This window comes from Eublepharis macularius, chromosome 10, assembly GCF_028583425.1.
Source record: "Eublepharis macularius isolate TG4126 chromosome 10, MPM_Emac_v1.0, whole genome shotgun sequence".
Lineage (NCBI taxonomy): Eukaryota > Metazoa > Chordata > Lepidosauria > Squamata > Eublepharidae > Eublepharis > Eublepharis macularius.
Window position 1 is genome coordinate 52802529 of NC_072799.1, and position 16942 is coordinate 52819470.

The 16942-nt window shown below is 42.5% G+C and overlaps 1 protein-coding gene across 1 annotated transcript in view; it reads right to left on the minus strand.

Moving 5' to 3' along the window:
• The window catches only part of FREM3 (FRAS1 related extracellular matrix 3), a 118331-nt gene that overhangs the window by 27471 nt on the left and 73918 nt on the right, over positions 1 to 16942 (minus strand). Inside the window, exons 7-10 of the mRNA XM_054989922.1 lie at positions 6303 to 6452; positions 5710 to 5919; positions 4543 to 4740; positions 944 to 1108 (exon numbers count right to left, since the gene is read on the minus strand). Coding sequence (XP_054845897.1) covers positions 944 to 1108; positions 4543 to 4740; positions 5710 to 5919; positions 6303 to 6452 — 723 coding nt within the window. The remainder of the gene's footprint in view (positions 1 to 943; positions 1109 to 4542; positions 4741 to 5709; positions 5920 to 6302; positions 6453 to 16942) is intronic.

Here is a 16942-nt window from a genome sequence, read left to right on the forward strand (position 1 = left end):
CTGTGTATGAAGAAACATTTTTTGCAACATTAGGTAGCTCGGTAATGTTCCTTCTCCTTGGCTATGTTAACTCTGTTCCTGAAGCTGAATGGTCAGGTATGAACAACTATTTTATTTTATTTTATTGGACTTTTAGTCCGCTCTCCCTGAAGAGCAGGCTCAGAGCAGAGTATAACATGGTAATGTACACAAAAATAAAAACAATGGTAGCAGTTACATTGTGTTAAAACATCATAATGCAGCGCACACAGTGCATCCCCGTTCTCCAAATATCGGGGCCCATGGGGCAGGGTGGCTATCTACCTGTTGGCAACCCAGAATGGGAGGGCACGTGTCCACTCCCGCCCCCAGCCATTCTTTGCTCTACCTGGAGTTAAATAAGTTTGTTCACTATCTAGTTTTCAAATTTAATTTAGCAATTGGTATTCCTTGGTGTGGACTGGATAGCAGAGTGCTGACTCCTTCCTGAGTGCTGATAAATCTGGGTTCTATCATATATTTTCCCCTTTTAATTTCTGTTTTATTTTATCCACCCTCCCCCCGCACCACATCACCACAACTGAGTTGTTAAGAGGTAAGAGCATTTCCCCCCTCAGCTCCCTTCTTGTTTGAATTTCTGTTCCACTAAAACTTATCTCTTTCTTAGCAAATTAAGCAAAGAAGAAGAAATACAACAAATAAACATGTATTTTGTTTAAGAACCACTTTTGATTTTAGGAAGGGGGAGAGTTTTAAAAGGTAAGACACTGGAGAAGAAGGAAGCAGTTCCATTGGAAACAGATTTTTCTTTCTTTTAAAGAAACATAACTGTATTGTTTTCTTCTTTTTTAAATATGTAAATAATAAAATGTTAATAAAAACATACTTGGGTGTAGGACACTGGAGCAAATAAAATAATGCTATTTCCACACTGGAAAGAATCCTAGGTGGCTTGTAAACTCACTGTCTTCTTCATCTTTAATCTTCACCAGTGTTTCCTTTTGCTCCCCAATGGAGGCGCCAAACGTAGATGTGCTTTTTGGTGTTCCAAGCACTAGTCTAAACTCCTCCTCCTCTTCATAGATGGCATCATCTTCTAGGATCACCATGCAAGGTTTTTCAATCTCTCCTAGAGTAGGCAAAAAAACCCCACAACCACACCCAGTTGAAAAAATCTTTGGGAACACCTAAAATTTCATTCCAACATCCAAACTACAAATTCAACATACAATGAAACTGTTGATAATGAATGCAGACCTGGAATTGCTAGACTGTGAATGGAATAATCTCATTTTAGGGAACTGCACATATACAGTGATTTGGTACAATGTGTATGAATGCTGATCCCAAAGCATAAACATGAAAAATTAAATAAGGTGCTAACTGTTACTGAACTTATTTTGGGGGAAAATAATGTTTATCTTCCAAAAAGAGACCACTTCACCTAAACCAGATTGCATACATACATGCTAATTTTTTTAATGCTTTGGCTTCATGTACTGGTTGTCATATTTGTATTATCTCTATTTCTTTCTGTCACACTCTCCTACAGCGGTCAGGGTGGTTAGTGATTCTGCATTTTTAATTTATTACTGTGTAACTAGAGAATGGTTGGATCTGACAATCAGTAAATAGAAGGTGCTGATGGATGAGGATTGTTGCCCCTCCCCGCAAGCCTTCCCTTCTGATCCCTAGAAAGCTGAGAACATGCATGGACTAATAGCCATGCACAACAGGCGGGTAAAGCGAGGAGGGGGAAAGGGACAAAATGCCCTCCATCAGAGTAGTGAGAATGTTAATTCTATAGAGGGTTGAATAGTTTAGGGTTTTCAAGATGATAAATGTAGGAATCAAAGTTATCCCTTCAAGCCTATAACAAGACATTTTTTGATGAGGGAGCCTATAGAGGTACATGTGGCTGAGGTGTGGTGTGAGGGATAACAGATGAGTTAGAACCCAAATATCAACATATCTAGTTCTGGACAGTTTAGGTGGGTACCCATGCTGGTCTGCAGTAGAACAGTAGGATTTGAGTCCAGTGGCACTTTAGAGACTAACAGATTTTCAGAAATGCAAGCATTTGAGAGTCAGAGCTCCCTTCTTCAGACACCTTCAGGTGTTACGCTCTGAAAATCTTGTTGGTCTCTAAAGTGCCACTGAACTTAAATCCTGTAGTTCTGAATAGGGGTGTGCGCTTCGGGTTTCTGATTTGGATAAAATACCCGAATCGGACCCAATTTGTAAAGATTAGGGATTCCCGAATCGGGGCCATAATGATGGCGCCGATTTGGAAATCCTGAATCAAAGCTTCCCCGAAGCATTCGGGTTGCTTCGAGAAGCTTCGGGCCAAGTTTAAAGGGCCCTTTTCCCTGTCTCTTGCAAGTGGCAGGTAGCTTTAAACTATCAGCTGGCAGGTGGTGGGGGTGGATCCCCCCGCTGGACAGCTGATAGTTTAAAGGGTGCCTTTCCTGCTGGCTTGCATACGGCAGGTCTTATATACTATCAGCTGGCATGTGGCGGGGGATCCCTCGCCTGACAACTGATAGTTTAAAGGGGCCTGCCACTTGCAAGCAGCAGTCACACTCTGCAACCCCAAGCCCCAGCCCCCCTTACCTTGGTTCTGCTGCTGTGGTGGTGGAGGTCATGGCACGGCAGCGGTGGCTCCGGCCTTCTCCACTGTCCTGAGGGGCCGCGCGCCGCTGGATCCAGCCTTCTCAGCCACCCTGAGTGCCAGTGCAGGCCCAGAGGATGCGGCATGCCGGCAGCAGCGGTGGCTCCAGCCATCCCCGCTGCACTGTGGGGCGGGGCTGTGCGGCGGTGGAGGAGATGGAGAAGGCCCTTCCTTCCCCTCAAATGGCTGCCCTGGCATTTGAGGGGCAGGAAGGGGTGGAGGAGCCAGCTCCAGCCTCCCCTGCTGCTCTGCAGGGCTGCTGTGGGCCCAGAGGAGGTGGCGCAGTGGTGGAGGCAGCGGAGCTGCACAGAAGTGGAGAAAGCAGAGAAGACTCTTCTTGCCCCTAAAATGGCCACTGCGGTGGCCATTTGAGGGGCAGGAAGGGCTGAAGAAGCTGGCTCCAGCCTTCCTTGCTTCCCTACGGGGCCGTGCAGCGGTGGAGGAGGCAGTGCGGGCCCCGCAGGAGCTGGCTCTGGCCTTCCACACCACCCTGCAGGGCTGCACAGTGGTGGAGGAGGCGGCATGGGCCCCGCAGGAGCCGGCTCCATGCTTCCACACCAATCAGCCAGTTGCTGTGGCGGCAGCTGAGGTGGTGCGGGCCCTGCGGGAGCCAGCTCCGCGCTTCTGCGCCACCCAGCTGATCAGGTTCCCCTCTCCCTGTCTGCCAGTGGGGTGGGGTGGGGAGGTGGGGTGGGGATTTGCCCCAGGGGGGTTGTGTGGGGTTTTTGCTCCCCCTCACTTCAGTATGTGACGAATCTTTACGGAGCATACTGAAGCAAACTGAATACCAGAATCCCGAAGCAGCCTGCCGCTTCAGGATTCTGGTAAACCCAAATTTTTTGGCGGTGCACACCCCTAGTTCTGAACATTGACCCCAGAATATGAATCAGAAACTCTGCACAATAGGATCTTGCAGGGAAAGGGGGATTTCCCAGTTAATATCCTATTTATAAAACATGTCAGGATTGGTGCATTAGAATTAATTTTTTTTAAGATGGCACACCAAAACACACTTCTAAAATCTGTTTCAAACACACATACTACCACTGAGAGACAACCATATGTGTTAGGTATTTTCTTTAACTATTAGGAATCCACATGTCATTGTGCAGTGGTCAATCATTCCTACAAATTTTGAAGTTCTTTCCTACATGTGTCTATTCTAGTTATATTAAACATTCACAGTGACTATTATGTTTTAAACTGGGGCTGTAATTTTAATATATATAAATGTGATCTGCCCTGAGCCTGCTGGTGAGGGGAGGATGGAATACAAATCTAAAAAAATAAACAAACAGACAAAACAAAAACTAGCATGAAATGACATTTTGCTGCTGCATTATTGATCTTCATTAGAAAAACAGACCTGCCTAAGACCATGCATAGCCCATGGCAGACGAGACAACATTAAGCTAGAAGGACAAATGGTCTGCTGATAGTATAAGGCAGCCTCATATGTTAAAATCAATAAAATCTGGTGAATCAAAGTAAGAGTTTGATAGAAGCTGTTTGAAAAATTTCTTTAAATATAGTGTCTGGCTGTGTGCCCACTTCTTTTTGGAGAGCACTCCCTTACCATTATGGTATTCACAAGTAACTCATTAAAATAATCTGGCCTGCCTCTTTATATGCTTTGAAGATAAAATTAATGATAATGATAAATGAGAAGGAATAAATTAACTAAAAATAAAACCTTAGAAATTAAGTTCTGGCATCTTAAGATCCCTTTGTTATTGTTGCTATTGCTGTTTTTTAAAATGTATATTATGTTGCCACCCAAAGATTCTCAGGGACTCCATTATAAATCAAAAGAAATCCTTTCATAAGAAGTTTTGAGAATACACCAGTATTCTTGCTTGAGAAACTCCTTTTTTAAAAAGCTGATATCTTACCTGGGAGGAACACCACTACTGAGTCATCTGTGTTTGGTCTCTCCTCATAGTCCATCATGACCTGGGCGGAACCTTGACGAGTGTAGCAGCGGACTGTAGATTTATGGTTAACGTCACCACTACGATAAATTATAGCCACTAGCTGCCCATCCTTCTCATTCACTGCATAGAAAGGTTCCTTAAATTGGACTTTTGGTACTACAAAAAAAAAACCCTGAATAGATCATTTACACTTTATTATATTTTATTCAGCTGTACCCAGTGTAATATTATGATAAGACATTACTTTTATGTTATATTTAGAATGGAAAAAATTCAGTATTTTGAATTCACATCTACAATTATAGAATAACCCAAGGTAGTGTGTGTATGGAAAAAAGTGCTAGTTAAATTCAGGAGTAAAAATATGGAAGATAAACTTCTTTCTCATCAAAAGATTATAGACAAGGGAAAAGGTTTAGATCTGCACATTATTTTTGAAGTCAAATCCTTTCCACTGAAGACAACCCCACTATCGAATCATAATGGAGTGTATCCAACCATGCAGTTCCTCCAATAGAATGGCATTTTCATATGCAGAAGAGGTGCCAATTTCCATTAATTCCCATTTCCACTGAACATCCCTACTTTTCCACCATGCTGTTCCTGGGGGTTGCTGACCCCTAGGAACAAAATCTTGTGAGCTTTAGAGTGGGCTGCAGAAGGAGAAGGAAGTGGGAAAGTCCTGCTTCATGAAGTTTGCAGATGGTAGGATATACTCCACTGCCTTGCTACACCTAAAATAACTAGAAAAGTATAACCTTGAAGGAAGACACCAAGGTTGTATGGGCCAACTTGGAAAACAATGAGAACATACTGTCCTAGAAACTATGTGAAGTCAATTCATTAGGAACTTTAGCCTTAATTTGATTCTCCATGATATGGTTCGATTCTCCATGATATGGTTCAAGATGGCACTGCGGATTCATATGGAATTATTGACTGTACCCTATAAATTGGCCCAACTGATTCTGCATACCTCAAAATGAAAAATAATACTAGAAAAAAACTCCACAGAGATCCTAAGAACAGCCAGAGTCAAGAACAGCCAGAGAGAAGTCCACGCACTTCAAAAACATGGGACTCTATACAGTCACTAGAAATTAGAATCTTCCTGTTAACACTTACAGTCAGAGATGGTATCATTGATGAAGATGGTAGTTTTGCTTGGTTCCCCAAGCACAGCATTCATGGGCATTCGGAGAACAAGTTCAAACTTTTCGAGACCCTCAAGGACAGGCTGTCCTAAATCATCCAAGATGGTGACACGGAAAGTCTGCATATTTACACCAGGAGCAAAATCAAGGTTTCGGCTGATACCAACATAGTCAACTCCAGCTATACAAAAAAGAGAGGCTATTGAATTATATGTGGAAAATGTTTGTAAGATCAGGATATAAGATATAATTTCTTTTCATCTCTGCCCCCCCCAGCCCCCTCCCAATCTCCAGGAATTTCCAAATCTGGAGCTGGCAACCCTATTCAGCCCACCTTCCTTACTTTTCTCCATCTCTGTGTTTTCCCAGTCTTCCTAGTTCCTCACTATGGTCTCAGTTTTGGTCCTTCTGTTATTTTTCTGCAAAAATTGTAATCTGAACTTTTGAACAATGTATCTAAATGTGTGTCTATTCTTTGTAAGAACCTTAAAATGGCCTCTGCAAGAGGTACAAATGTGAAGACTGATACATAGATAAAGTGCATCAAAGTGCATCATAGTTTACCTTCTGCAGACATTGGCTCTGTTTTCCTGGAACGCACTGTGACAGTGGCAGCTTTGGTTAAGTCTGTACCAGCTCTCCAAACACGAACTTCCACATAACCAGCACTCTCAGCCACATGATATTCCATGTCACCAAAGTAAAAAGAAGGTTCTGGACGTAGTACATCAAAGGAGGAGAGAAAATACAAGGCTCAGTTTTTTGAAAGACAGTTGTCAGGCACTTCTTATATGAGGGGTGGATTCCAGGAGAGCAAATAAACTTTGTAATAAGGACTGTTAACAGATTATCCATATTCTTTATGAAACAATACAGCAACTGGAGAATAGTTAAGATTTGACTTCATTGGTATCTCAGATTTATCATTTAACTACCAAAGAATTTTTTACACAGCCACACATCATTATGAAATGGAAAAAATCACTCTGCACTTTGGACATTACAGGATATACTGTCCTCATACTTATTTACTGTATTCTGAACATTTGTATCTACCTTTCCATACAACTATATCCTAAGTGCCATACAACAATAATTAACAATAAACTAACTAAATCATTAGAGGAAACTGAGTACCACATAGTATCGCATCAATATTTTCATCCTTTTCGTAAAAACCCACTGTTTTGTCTTTTTTATATCTAGATTCCAGTTGTGCCTGGCCCCACCATCACAATTCAATGTCTAGCTCTGCCGGTTTTTAATTTGTTTATGGAAAGAATTAATTTAAATTATTTACAGGCACTGTAGTGATTTAAGAAAACAATTTCAAACAAAAACCCAAAATCTGTATCAGCCATAGAAATGAATACTGCAATGATTTTAGGATAAATCCTTTTAAAGTTTTTTTTTTTAAAAAAAATAGGATAATGACAATAAAAAAATAGAATGAACTAAATCTTTTTTTAAATTGTTTTTCAAAATTAACAAAAATGTTGCCAAAATATGGCCTTTTATTTACTATACACACAGTATTTAAAAAGTTTAATCATCCTTGATCCCCCAAAGTGAAAAACTGACCTTATCCTGTTCCTTTAATGGGAAACATCCTAAAGTCTTACAAACTATGTCATGGAAAAGGTCATAGAATGGGCTTAAGTAGTCACGCCTTTGTTTAGTGTAAGAGATCAAGCATCACAAGACTGACTGAAAGGAGCGCTAATTTAGGAGCTTTGGTACATTAATTATCATGGTCTGAGGAAGTGGAATATCTTCATTATCAATTCTTTACACTGTGTACAACACAATGAGCTTTAGTGGTGTTTTTTTTTTTTAACAAAGATTTACATTTTTTACACAGATTTCCACCATGTTGTGCTATTAGTAACCTCGATGTAGCTCATGAAAGTTATATCTACAAAGATAGTATACTCCATTTAATTACTTAATTCATGAAAAAGTATACCCTACTGCTCAACCCAAGATTTTCAAAGCAGCTTTCATATAAAACCAGCAATTAAAATAATATTCAGCAATGTGTCAGCAACTAAAATAGGTAATTATAATAGCAATATATGGTACATATAATTAAAAAAAACTATTGCTATACTTAACATGTGGTATATGTGAATAAAAAGATATTAACTTGGTAACTAAAACTGAAAAAGAAGTTCCACTGTCAAGATGCCAATGTGGAAAAGACCCCCAGAAAGCTGGAGTTCCCAGAGCACGTTCTCTGGTGAAAATTCTCAGGCAGATGCCAATGGGAGCAAGTGCCCTGTAGAGCTTTCAAAGTTATTGTAATGTTTTGCATCTAAATAGTCTAGATTTTATTTCTGCTTGTTAATGTGGGGTTTTAAAATATTTGTTACTGTGAGTTTAAAGGTAGACCTCTGAGGAAAGGAGGGGGAACTGAATGGGTTAGTGCAGTCTGCTCTGATTGGACAGTATCCGTACTCTAGGAGGCAGTTTTTAATCAGTGCTGAGGGAAAGGTTTTCAGTCAGCTTTTGTATTTCTCAGAGGTTATTCTGACTATATCAGGCAAAAATGTGTGGAAACCTGAGAGCCTCAGTCAGGCAAACTGTGTGTGCACCTGGGTCAGTTTGTGTATATCTGAGAGAGAGATTATTCCACCTAAGTCAGACAAACTGTGTGGAAAGGCCTGAGTGAATATATGTCTGTGTGGATAAGAGTTTACTCTGTTAGTGAAGATCTGTGTGGAAAATTAATCAGCATGACTGAGTCTGTGATAATACCTTCATGAATATGTATTTTTGAAACTACCAATGTTAAGAACTATTCTGAACCAATATGCTTAGTAAAACACTGCAACATCATGTTTATGTTATCAAGTTTTTTGATTAAGGATTCCTTTTTTACCTCACAGCCAACCCCACATGCTGAATGTTCTGTCACACTACCATCTATATCACTCACTAGTTGGTTTAACTAGTGAGATCACCAACTAGTTGGTTTAACAAGGAGATATAAGGCAAAAGCCTTTGATGGCAGTGAAAACCTTTTGAGCGAGTCAGGATGCCAGCAATATAAAGGTCACACAAACCCAAAAAAGGGTGGGGAGGGGTTCTTGAGGTAAAAGTCTGGGTAGAGAACACCTGAAGCTGTATACAGGGGAAAAGAGTGTGGGTTATGACCAGAGTTCACCTGAGGTATAAGTTTAAAGTAATGTAAGAAGGAGCTTCGTCCTTTTTTTTTTTTTAAACCACATTACAAACAGCATTTTGAATTAGACTTCAAAGCGGAAGAGCAATCAGAGTAAATCACTGGTGAGATAGGATGCCGTTCTGCAGCATTTTGGACTAGCTAAAACTTCTCAACCATCTTTAGCTTCTGTGTCTACTGAGCATACTATAATAGCCCAGTCCTTACACAGAGTAATTGTAAACAGTACACAAGAAATGGGCACTCTTGGAAGAGAAAAAAAAAATCCTAACAACAAAAACACCCCTCAAACTCACTCAAAAGTTTATAATTCTGCATCCGTTCACAGTTGATGCACATATCATCTGTGAATTCTTTGAATTCCCATCTATTTCCCTACCCCTAAACACCTTGTTTTTGACTTATTTTCTCCGCTTTATAGGACATTCCTCGAAACACTGGAGCATTCTGTGAATAATTGATTCAGGAGAGCAGTCCTCCTGTAATGGAGAACTGCTGTTTTTAATTGCTTTTGTTTGGGACGATGAGGCTCCGACTTCTTCTCCAACTTTATCAAGATTCAGACAGTCTCTGGGAACAAGGGCCCTGTTTCTCCCTCTCTCTATAGTGGAAAAAAACCAGTGTTACCAAAGCATCATATTCAATCTTTTCTGCAGAAAGGGAACAAATCGCCATTGAGCCTAATAGTATAAATTTTAGGAAAATGGAATTTCTTAGTGAATTTTTCTTGTGTCCACATAAGAGGCACCATCATTTGTGGGGTGTACTCACTCTCAAAGACTAGAGTAAAAGACTGCCAGTTCAGCTAGGCTAAAATATGTCTATACTACAGGAATGGAATGTTCTAGAGTTATTTGGATGTATTTCTTCTTGCTTGCTTCTCACTTCTGTAGCATGCTTCTGCACAAATCCCTCAATTTCATTGCAGTTTTAAAGTGCCTTTACAGACTGAAGAATATTTTCTTACAACCCTGTATTTTTATACAGGCCTCCTTTTTGCTAGTTAAATAAAATCTATCTTCCTTTGATGACCTGATGATCCATTCATCTGAAATGAGCAGATTTACTACTACTACATTTCTTGCAAAAACTTCTATTATTGTATGTGGAGAAATGCGTTGTATTTTTAAGTTTGGGCTTTGCAAAATTCCCACAATTGTTTTAATGTTTTTCTTAGTTAGCAGAAGACAGGCAGGAAGAGGGAAGTCAACTGCTCCCAAGTATCGTCCATCCTGTCAGTGGATCTGACCAGTACACAGCCATCAAATTTTTGTAAATGCAAATGGTCCTCCTAAGTCAAAGACTATGAAATGGCCAGCTCTCATCTTGGCTGGATTCTCACACCCAGAAGATAACAGAGACCTGGGATTCAGGAGGCTAGATAAGATCTTCCTGGCAATTCCAGGAAAAAAAGATTTAACCCCGGAGGTGTGGGTAGACTTGGAATGGAGGAAGAAGGGCCTATCTTTGGCCAATTCCTTCTGTAGGAAGGTGCTCCATCTTAATGGCTGCTATTGCCATGTGGAACAGATAAAGGGATGGTTGTCTGGACAAAGACCACAAGGTAATGTGAAGCTTTCAGATTATCATAACTTCTAAGCTTAAAGAGTCTGCCTTAGAATAAGACCAGCTAGGGCATTTATAGTTGATGGACAGAGGATCATGTGATTAAACTGTTTCTTTGTATTCCTTGCTCAATCTGTTGTTGTGCAGAGTATGTGTGTGGGCTTTTCCCTTTTAATTTTTTTTTCTTTCTTAAAATGCTAGTCTCTTCAAATGCCACTGTTTGAACATGCTATTCAAAATGGGTGCCAGGGAAGGGAGGTAGATGGTTGCTAGTCTGCTAATCCCCCAGGAGTACTCAAGTGCAGTAAAGCATCCCCATGGTAACTAGTCATTGGATAGTGGGAGACACAGGTAGTAGGTGGAACCTTTAATTGGCAACACAGAAGAAAAGCTGTGAGTCCTGGATCCATTGAAAGGTAATTCCAAAATCAAACAGCTGATGGCAGTGTACTGAAGTGTGAGAGAACCCCTCCGAGAGATGTCCTTTGGCAAAGACTCAGAACAACCGCTGGTGCCTCGATGTCTCAAAGGGATGAAATAGAGTGGAGCCGACAGATCAGCAGGGCTATTTCTGCACCATTGTACTGTTGTTATGGTAGTCAGGGATGATTAACATAAAGGGAAGGAAGAGGTCCTCTGTGGCATATTAACAACTGTCTTGGAGCATTGTCAAAATGATCAAAGATCTTGCAGAACCATCTGCTTAGTGGAGTAATGAAAAGTAGCAATGGAGGGTAAGGTAAAAGGGAGTACTAGGCTCTACTAGCAAACACCACCAGGATAAATCTCTAGGAACAGTTTCCCCTGCTCTCTCTTTCTCTTACTATACCACTTTTCCTTCCAAGCATAGCAATCATTAGAAGTCAAAATGTGAGAATCTTCTGGCAATCCAATTTTCTCACTAGTTAGGAAAAAGAAAATGCTCTTTACATTCATCAAAATTCATAATATCTTGAAGGATCAAACCAATTACCTAATGTCTAACTGCAGAAGTCACACTTCACTAGTGTATCTGTGATGGCTGGTGCAATGTAAAGCCAAAATAAAGGTTATTCATCTACGTGACATTATCATTTTCTGAATGCTAGTATAAACTTAAGTGAGAAATTCCAATTTATTTCACTGGATTTTTTTGCCTACTTTCAAGTGATCCAAGTCAGAGAGAGTTAGCATTCTCTTTTTTAAACAACTGTACAATGAAGAATTAGGTGGGTTTTTTTTGTGATACAGACCTGTATTCATCCACATTCCAAACAAGCATACTTATTAAGTTTTCTTAAGAGGAGATGGAGGCTTCTGCCAACAACCCCTTTCACTGCAGACTGCCTGCTATGCTGTTTCTGAGGATCTCCTGATCCCAAGAAACAAAATTATAGAAGGGTTAAGTGTACTGCAGTGGGAGGGCACAAAAATTGGAAACTGCTGCCCCCTAAGAAGAAGAGTTAGCCGTGTTAGTCTGTGGTAGCAAAATCAAAAAGAGTCCAGTAGCACCTTTAAGACTAACCAATTTTATTGTAGCATAAGCTTTCGAGAATCAAGTTCTCTTCGTTAGATGCATGGTACAGAGACTCTGTACCATGCATCTGACGAAGAGAACTTGATTCTCGAAAGCTTATGCTACAATAAAATTGGTTAGTCTTAAAGGTGCTACTGGACTCTTTTTGATTTCCCTAAGAAGAGGACATTTAATTTTTTAAAACTGTGTGTCTGGATACAGGCCATGTGCATTAATTACTGCTTTCAAACACTGATGATAAGCAGTTTGTAACCATATTGTAAATTGTAGTGAACAGCTGTAGGGTTATAAATATGCCCATGTTTCTGTTGCTATGCACATATGCTGAGAGGTATTTATGCTGCACATATTTTTATTTGTGCATCCTCGGCAATTAAGATCCATGCCATAAATACATTTCAGAATAAATATATTTATATAAATATATGTGGGCATAGAGCCAGATCCTGATCTCACACTTAGACCAGGCTCCCAGTGGTAACCACTCCCAAAATTTGTACTACTGTTAACTGGGAAGAAGGGTCTGCAGACAGACTATGAAGTTTAAACCTTTACAAACCCAGTATAACTGCGTTCTCTTCCATATTATCAAGGATCTAATTTTAACATAAATGAGACAGTATCAATACTGAATTAAGCCTAATGTGGGAGATTTATGTATGTATGTATGTATGTATGTATGTATGTATGTATGTATGTATGTATGTATGTATGTATGTATGTATTTTAACCTATTCTGTCATCTCTTTGGACTCAAGGCAGCAAACAATGTTGCAGCCATGCCGTGAGGACATATATAATATTCCAATCAACAAAACTAAACACAGATTAAAATACACAAATTAGCCATTTTCAGGCATTCAGAACAAAACATAAATTTGCTAGAATAATTCTCCCTCCTACCCCTAACCTACCACTCCAGTGAGGAAAGTTTGAAGATTTCCTCCAGTCTAAGGAGTCTTTCTCCAACTTAAGTGGCTCTTACATTGGAAGAAGAGCCACTTCTGTTTGAGGAATGCTAATTAGGCTACTGAAGGACTCTTTGGAGGATGGTTGGATCTACCTCACTCTCTGGAATGAGACTGCCTTACATCATGTCTTCCTAAAAGTAGCAGGTGAATGCACTCTCCTCGCCCATTGTGGCCAGTCATTCCAAAGGACTGGGTCCACAATGGAAAAAGCCTATGATTTCATTGTAGCTAGTCACAATGACAGTCCTAAAAGATGGCACCTTAGGGAGAAGATTGTCTGAATAAAGTAACTGGTGAAGAGGAATTCACCATTACATTAATAAACCTTGCAATCACATGTTACCACTTCCTGCCTCCGTCCACTCACTACAGATCCCTACTTTTACATAAAAAATGATGAACTATTGTTTGAGCTTTTCTCCAAATCAGAACTGGGAACCAAGAGCAAATATAAAGCATAGTATATGCTGATATGGTTTGTCGCAAAAGGGAATCACACAGTGCAATCCTAAACAGAGTTCCTCCCTTTTAAATCCCTTGACTTGGCAGGGTGTATATCTGCTTAGGATTGCACAGAGGCCTGGATCCACTGACATGCAAACAGAAACATGCAAGAATTTAGCACAGTTTGTAAGGAACTTGCACAACACCTACCACTTTATATATCTTACATAACGTCAAACACAGGTGGGGATACAATAAGTTTGACTTAGCACAAGCAGCTACCCACAATCTTTTTTTTTGCACTCCCACTTGCTCAGGAGCCATACAGCACAAGTGGAAATTTTGTACTTGATCCAATCTAGGGTTGCCAGTGGCCCTAGAGGGCTAAAGTGGGGTGCAGGGGGCTGTGAGGTGGAGGGCAACAGGGTACTTACCTCCTGAGCTCCTCAGCTGAACTGAAAAATGTCATATTCCAGCACGATGGGGAAACTGCTGGTCATGCTGAAACCCTATTCCTTAAAGATCACCTCCAAACTAGGGTTGCCAGGTCTCTCAAGTCTCCCAGTGGGAGACTGGGATGCTGGCTCCTACCTCATCGGGGCTTTCCTTGTTGTGCTTGCGTGCGTGCAAAGCACGCGCGCGCTCCCGGTGTGCGTGATGTCACTTCAGGGGTGACATAGTCATGCAGGGATGCCGGGGAGGGCAGAGAGAGTGGGCAGCTCTCTCTGTCTCTCTCGCCGCCGTGCCCCTTGTCCCTGCTGGTGCGGGCAGCACAGGGGCAGCGGCGGTGGCATCGAGAAAGCGAGCTGTGGTGGCCACGGCCTGCTCTCTCTCTCTCGCCGTGGCTGCAGCTGCCGCTGTGCTGCCCGTGCCAGCAGGGACAAGGGGTGTGGCGGCAGCGAGAAAGCAGGCCGTGGCCACCACAGCTCACTCTCTCACCATCACTGCACCCCTTGTCCTTGCTGGTGCCGGCTACAGAGGGATGGCAGTGGCCGCGGTGAGAGAGCAGGCTATGGCCGCAGCCGCGGCAGTAAGAGTGGTGTGCTCTTGCAACCGCCACCTGCTCTCTCTCTGCCGCCGCCTGCTCTTGCGGTGTGGGAGTGAGCCCCGTGCCCAGGGGTGTATGGCACCACCCGGGGAGGGGGCTCCCCAGGGAACGCACCCCCCCCCCACTGGCCAGGTAAGCAGGCTCAGGGGAGGGAGGGTGGGATTGGGAGATCCCCCGCCCCGAGCAGGGGGATGGGAACCCTACTTCAAACAGGTAATTTTTAACTAACTGAGCTTCAGTATCACCTGCAGATCCCCCATCATGCTGGAAAATGACATCATTTTCCAGTGCGAAGGGGGAGCATGGGAGTGCATACACTTCTCACCCCATGCCTTCACCCCCAACAGCCAGGTGAGTGGGCCGAGGAATGGCAGTTGGGGGGTGGAGGTGGTGGTGGCAAGTCTAATCCCACCGAGTATCTACACAGAAGAGGGAAAGGTAGCATATGAACCTGAGTATTACTCATATATCAACCCATATTTAGAGCTACATGTGAATGAAGCAAATAACATCTTCCATAAATGCAAAGAAATTGATCATATCTAGCTTCATACTGCTCAAACTCCAGGGTGTCATGAAAGAAACACAGGTGGTCATAGTCATACCTTGTCCAAAGACCACTAGCTTCTCCTTACAGATATACACCAGTCCATATTGTGACACAAGTAGAGGGTAGTTGTTGTGGTACACAAAAGTACCTGCAAAAAAACTAATAACCCAAGCAGGAAAATGAAGATGCATATTGAATGGGACAGGAAAAATATTCACAGGACTTCTCTCCTAGCTAGATTTTTCTATCTAGCATCCATAATTAAAAAGATATTACCTTCTAAAACTGGTAACTACTTGTACTGTCTCTACAGACTGCCAAGTTTCCTGCATGAGTCCAGACAGATATGCTATTTAAATGTTCTCCCAGTTGTTGTAGGAGCCATGTCTATAACAGATTCAATATGGTCAGAGGTGTGTCTAAATAATTCAGCCACATGGGCAAGAGGTTAAATGCAACTTTTTGGTTGTGTTGTGTCCATTTAGAGATTTGCCCAGTCATGTGCAATCTGCTTAACTGGAGGCTTCCAAACGGCTTAGAAGAAAGGTAAAGGATGTGAGACACAGAGTGGTATACTGAGAGGTGCAAGGCCTCGGAATAGTAGTCATCACAGGGTAGAGATCACAGGACTTCTGTTGGGGGAATGGGATTTCCCGCTTCCACCCTTGACCCCCAGCCACCGCTCACCTGGCGGATTGAGGGTGGAGGAAGGTGGGGGAACAAGTCTCCTGGGCGTGCTCTTGGGGCGGCACAACAACATCACTCCCAGGATTGACGTCATCCCAGGAGCCAAATCAGGCCCATTTGGGTCCCAAATTGGCCCGCTGAGTAGCATGCACGCACTCCTGGGCCTGCAAAATGATGTCATTTCCTGGAAGTGATGTAATTGCACAGGCCCAGGAGCATGTGCACGCCTTGTGCCTGCAGGAAGAGCAGCAAAAAGGTGAGTGCTGGTCCCCCCTCTCACTGGAAGGGTAAGTGGACCTGGCAACCCTATCACACGGACTCATATGTTTTGATTCCAGCTCTGAAAGATATACTACAAATCTCATTTGTTTCCTCACCAGGCTCTGGAAAGATGGATAGAGATGGTTTACAGCCTTCTGCAGTTCTAGTTCTGTATCACGGAAAATAAATGTACCATTAAAATGGTTCCATGAATTTCTAAGACAGAACTTTTAAAAAAAAGAACTAAATACTAATTAATTATGAACATTTCTTTTGTCTAGTGAACTTGCTTCTATGAATGAGACTTGGGCCGATTCCAGACGACTAACCTTAAATCGCTCCATGCCGCCCTCTTCCGGATCGCGACGGGGAAAATGCGAAATATCGCGTTTCCTCGCGCGACTTTTGCGCGTCCCCTTGTTGCTCCAGCCTACAAAGGCTGTTGTAGCCTGCACTGCTGCTGCTGCTGCTGCCAAGGGAGCTGCCTCCATCAAGGGCTGGGCTTTCCATCTGCCTGGCCCCGCCCCTTGTTGCTCCAGCCTACAAAGGTTGTTGTAGCCTGCACTGCTGCTGCTGCTGCTGCCAAGGGAGCTGCTTCCATCAAGGGCTGGGCTTTCCATCTGCCCGGCCCCGCCCCTTGTTGCTCCAGCCTATAAGACTGCTGCTAGGGGACTGCTCGCCTTGTTACTGTTTATTGTTTTTATACTATGTGTGTTAGTTACTGTAGTCTATGTTGTTAATTTGGTAGGGTATTGGGGTTTTGTGTATGTTTGATAGCTTAGTCTGTGATAGTTGGTGGGCTGTTGATTTTGTGAGGGTGGTGGGTTAGCACTATGTTCATTGGTGAGGAGGCCGGCTTGGGGTCGGGGATCCCAGTGATCCGGGGACGCGGGAGGTATGGTGGTGGGAGCAGATTATGGAAGGGAAGGGCATTGAGACATGGTAGGGCTCGGTGCCCTTCCAATCTGCGTCCCATC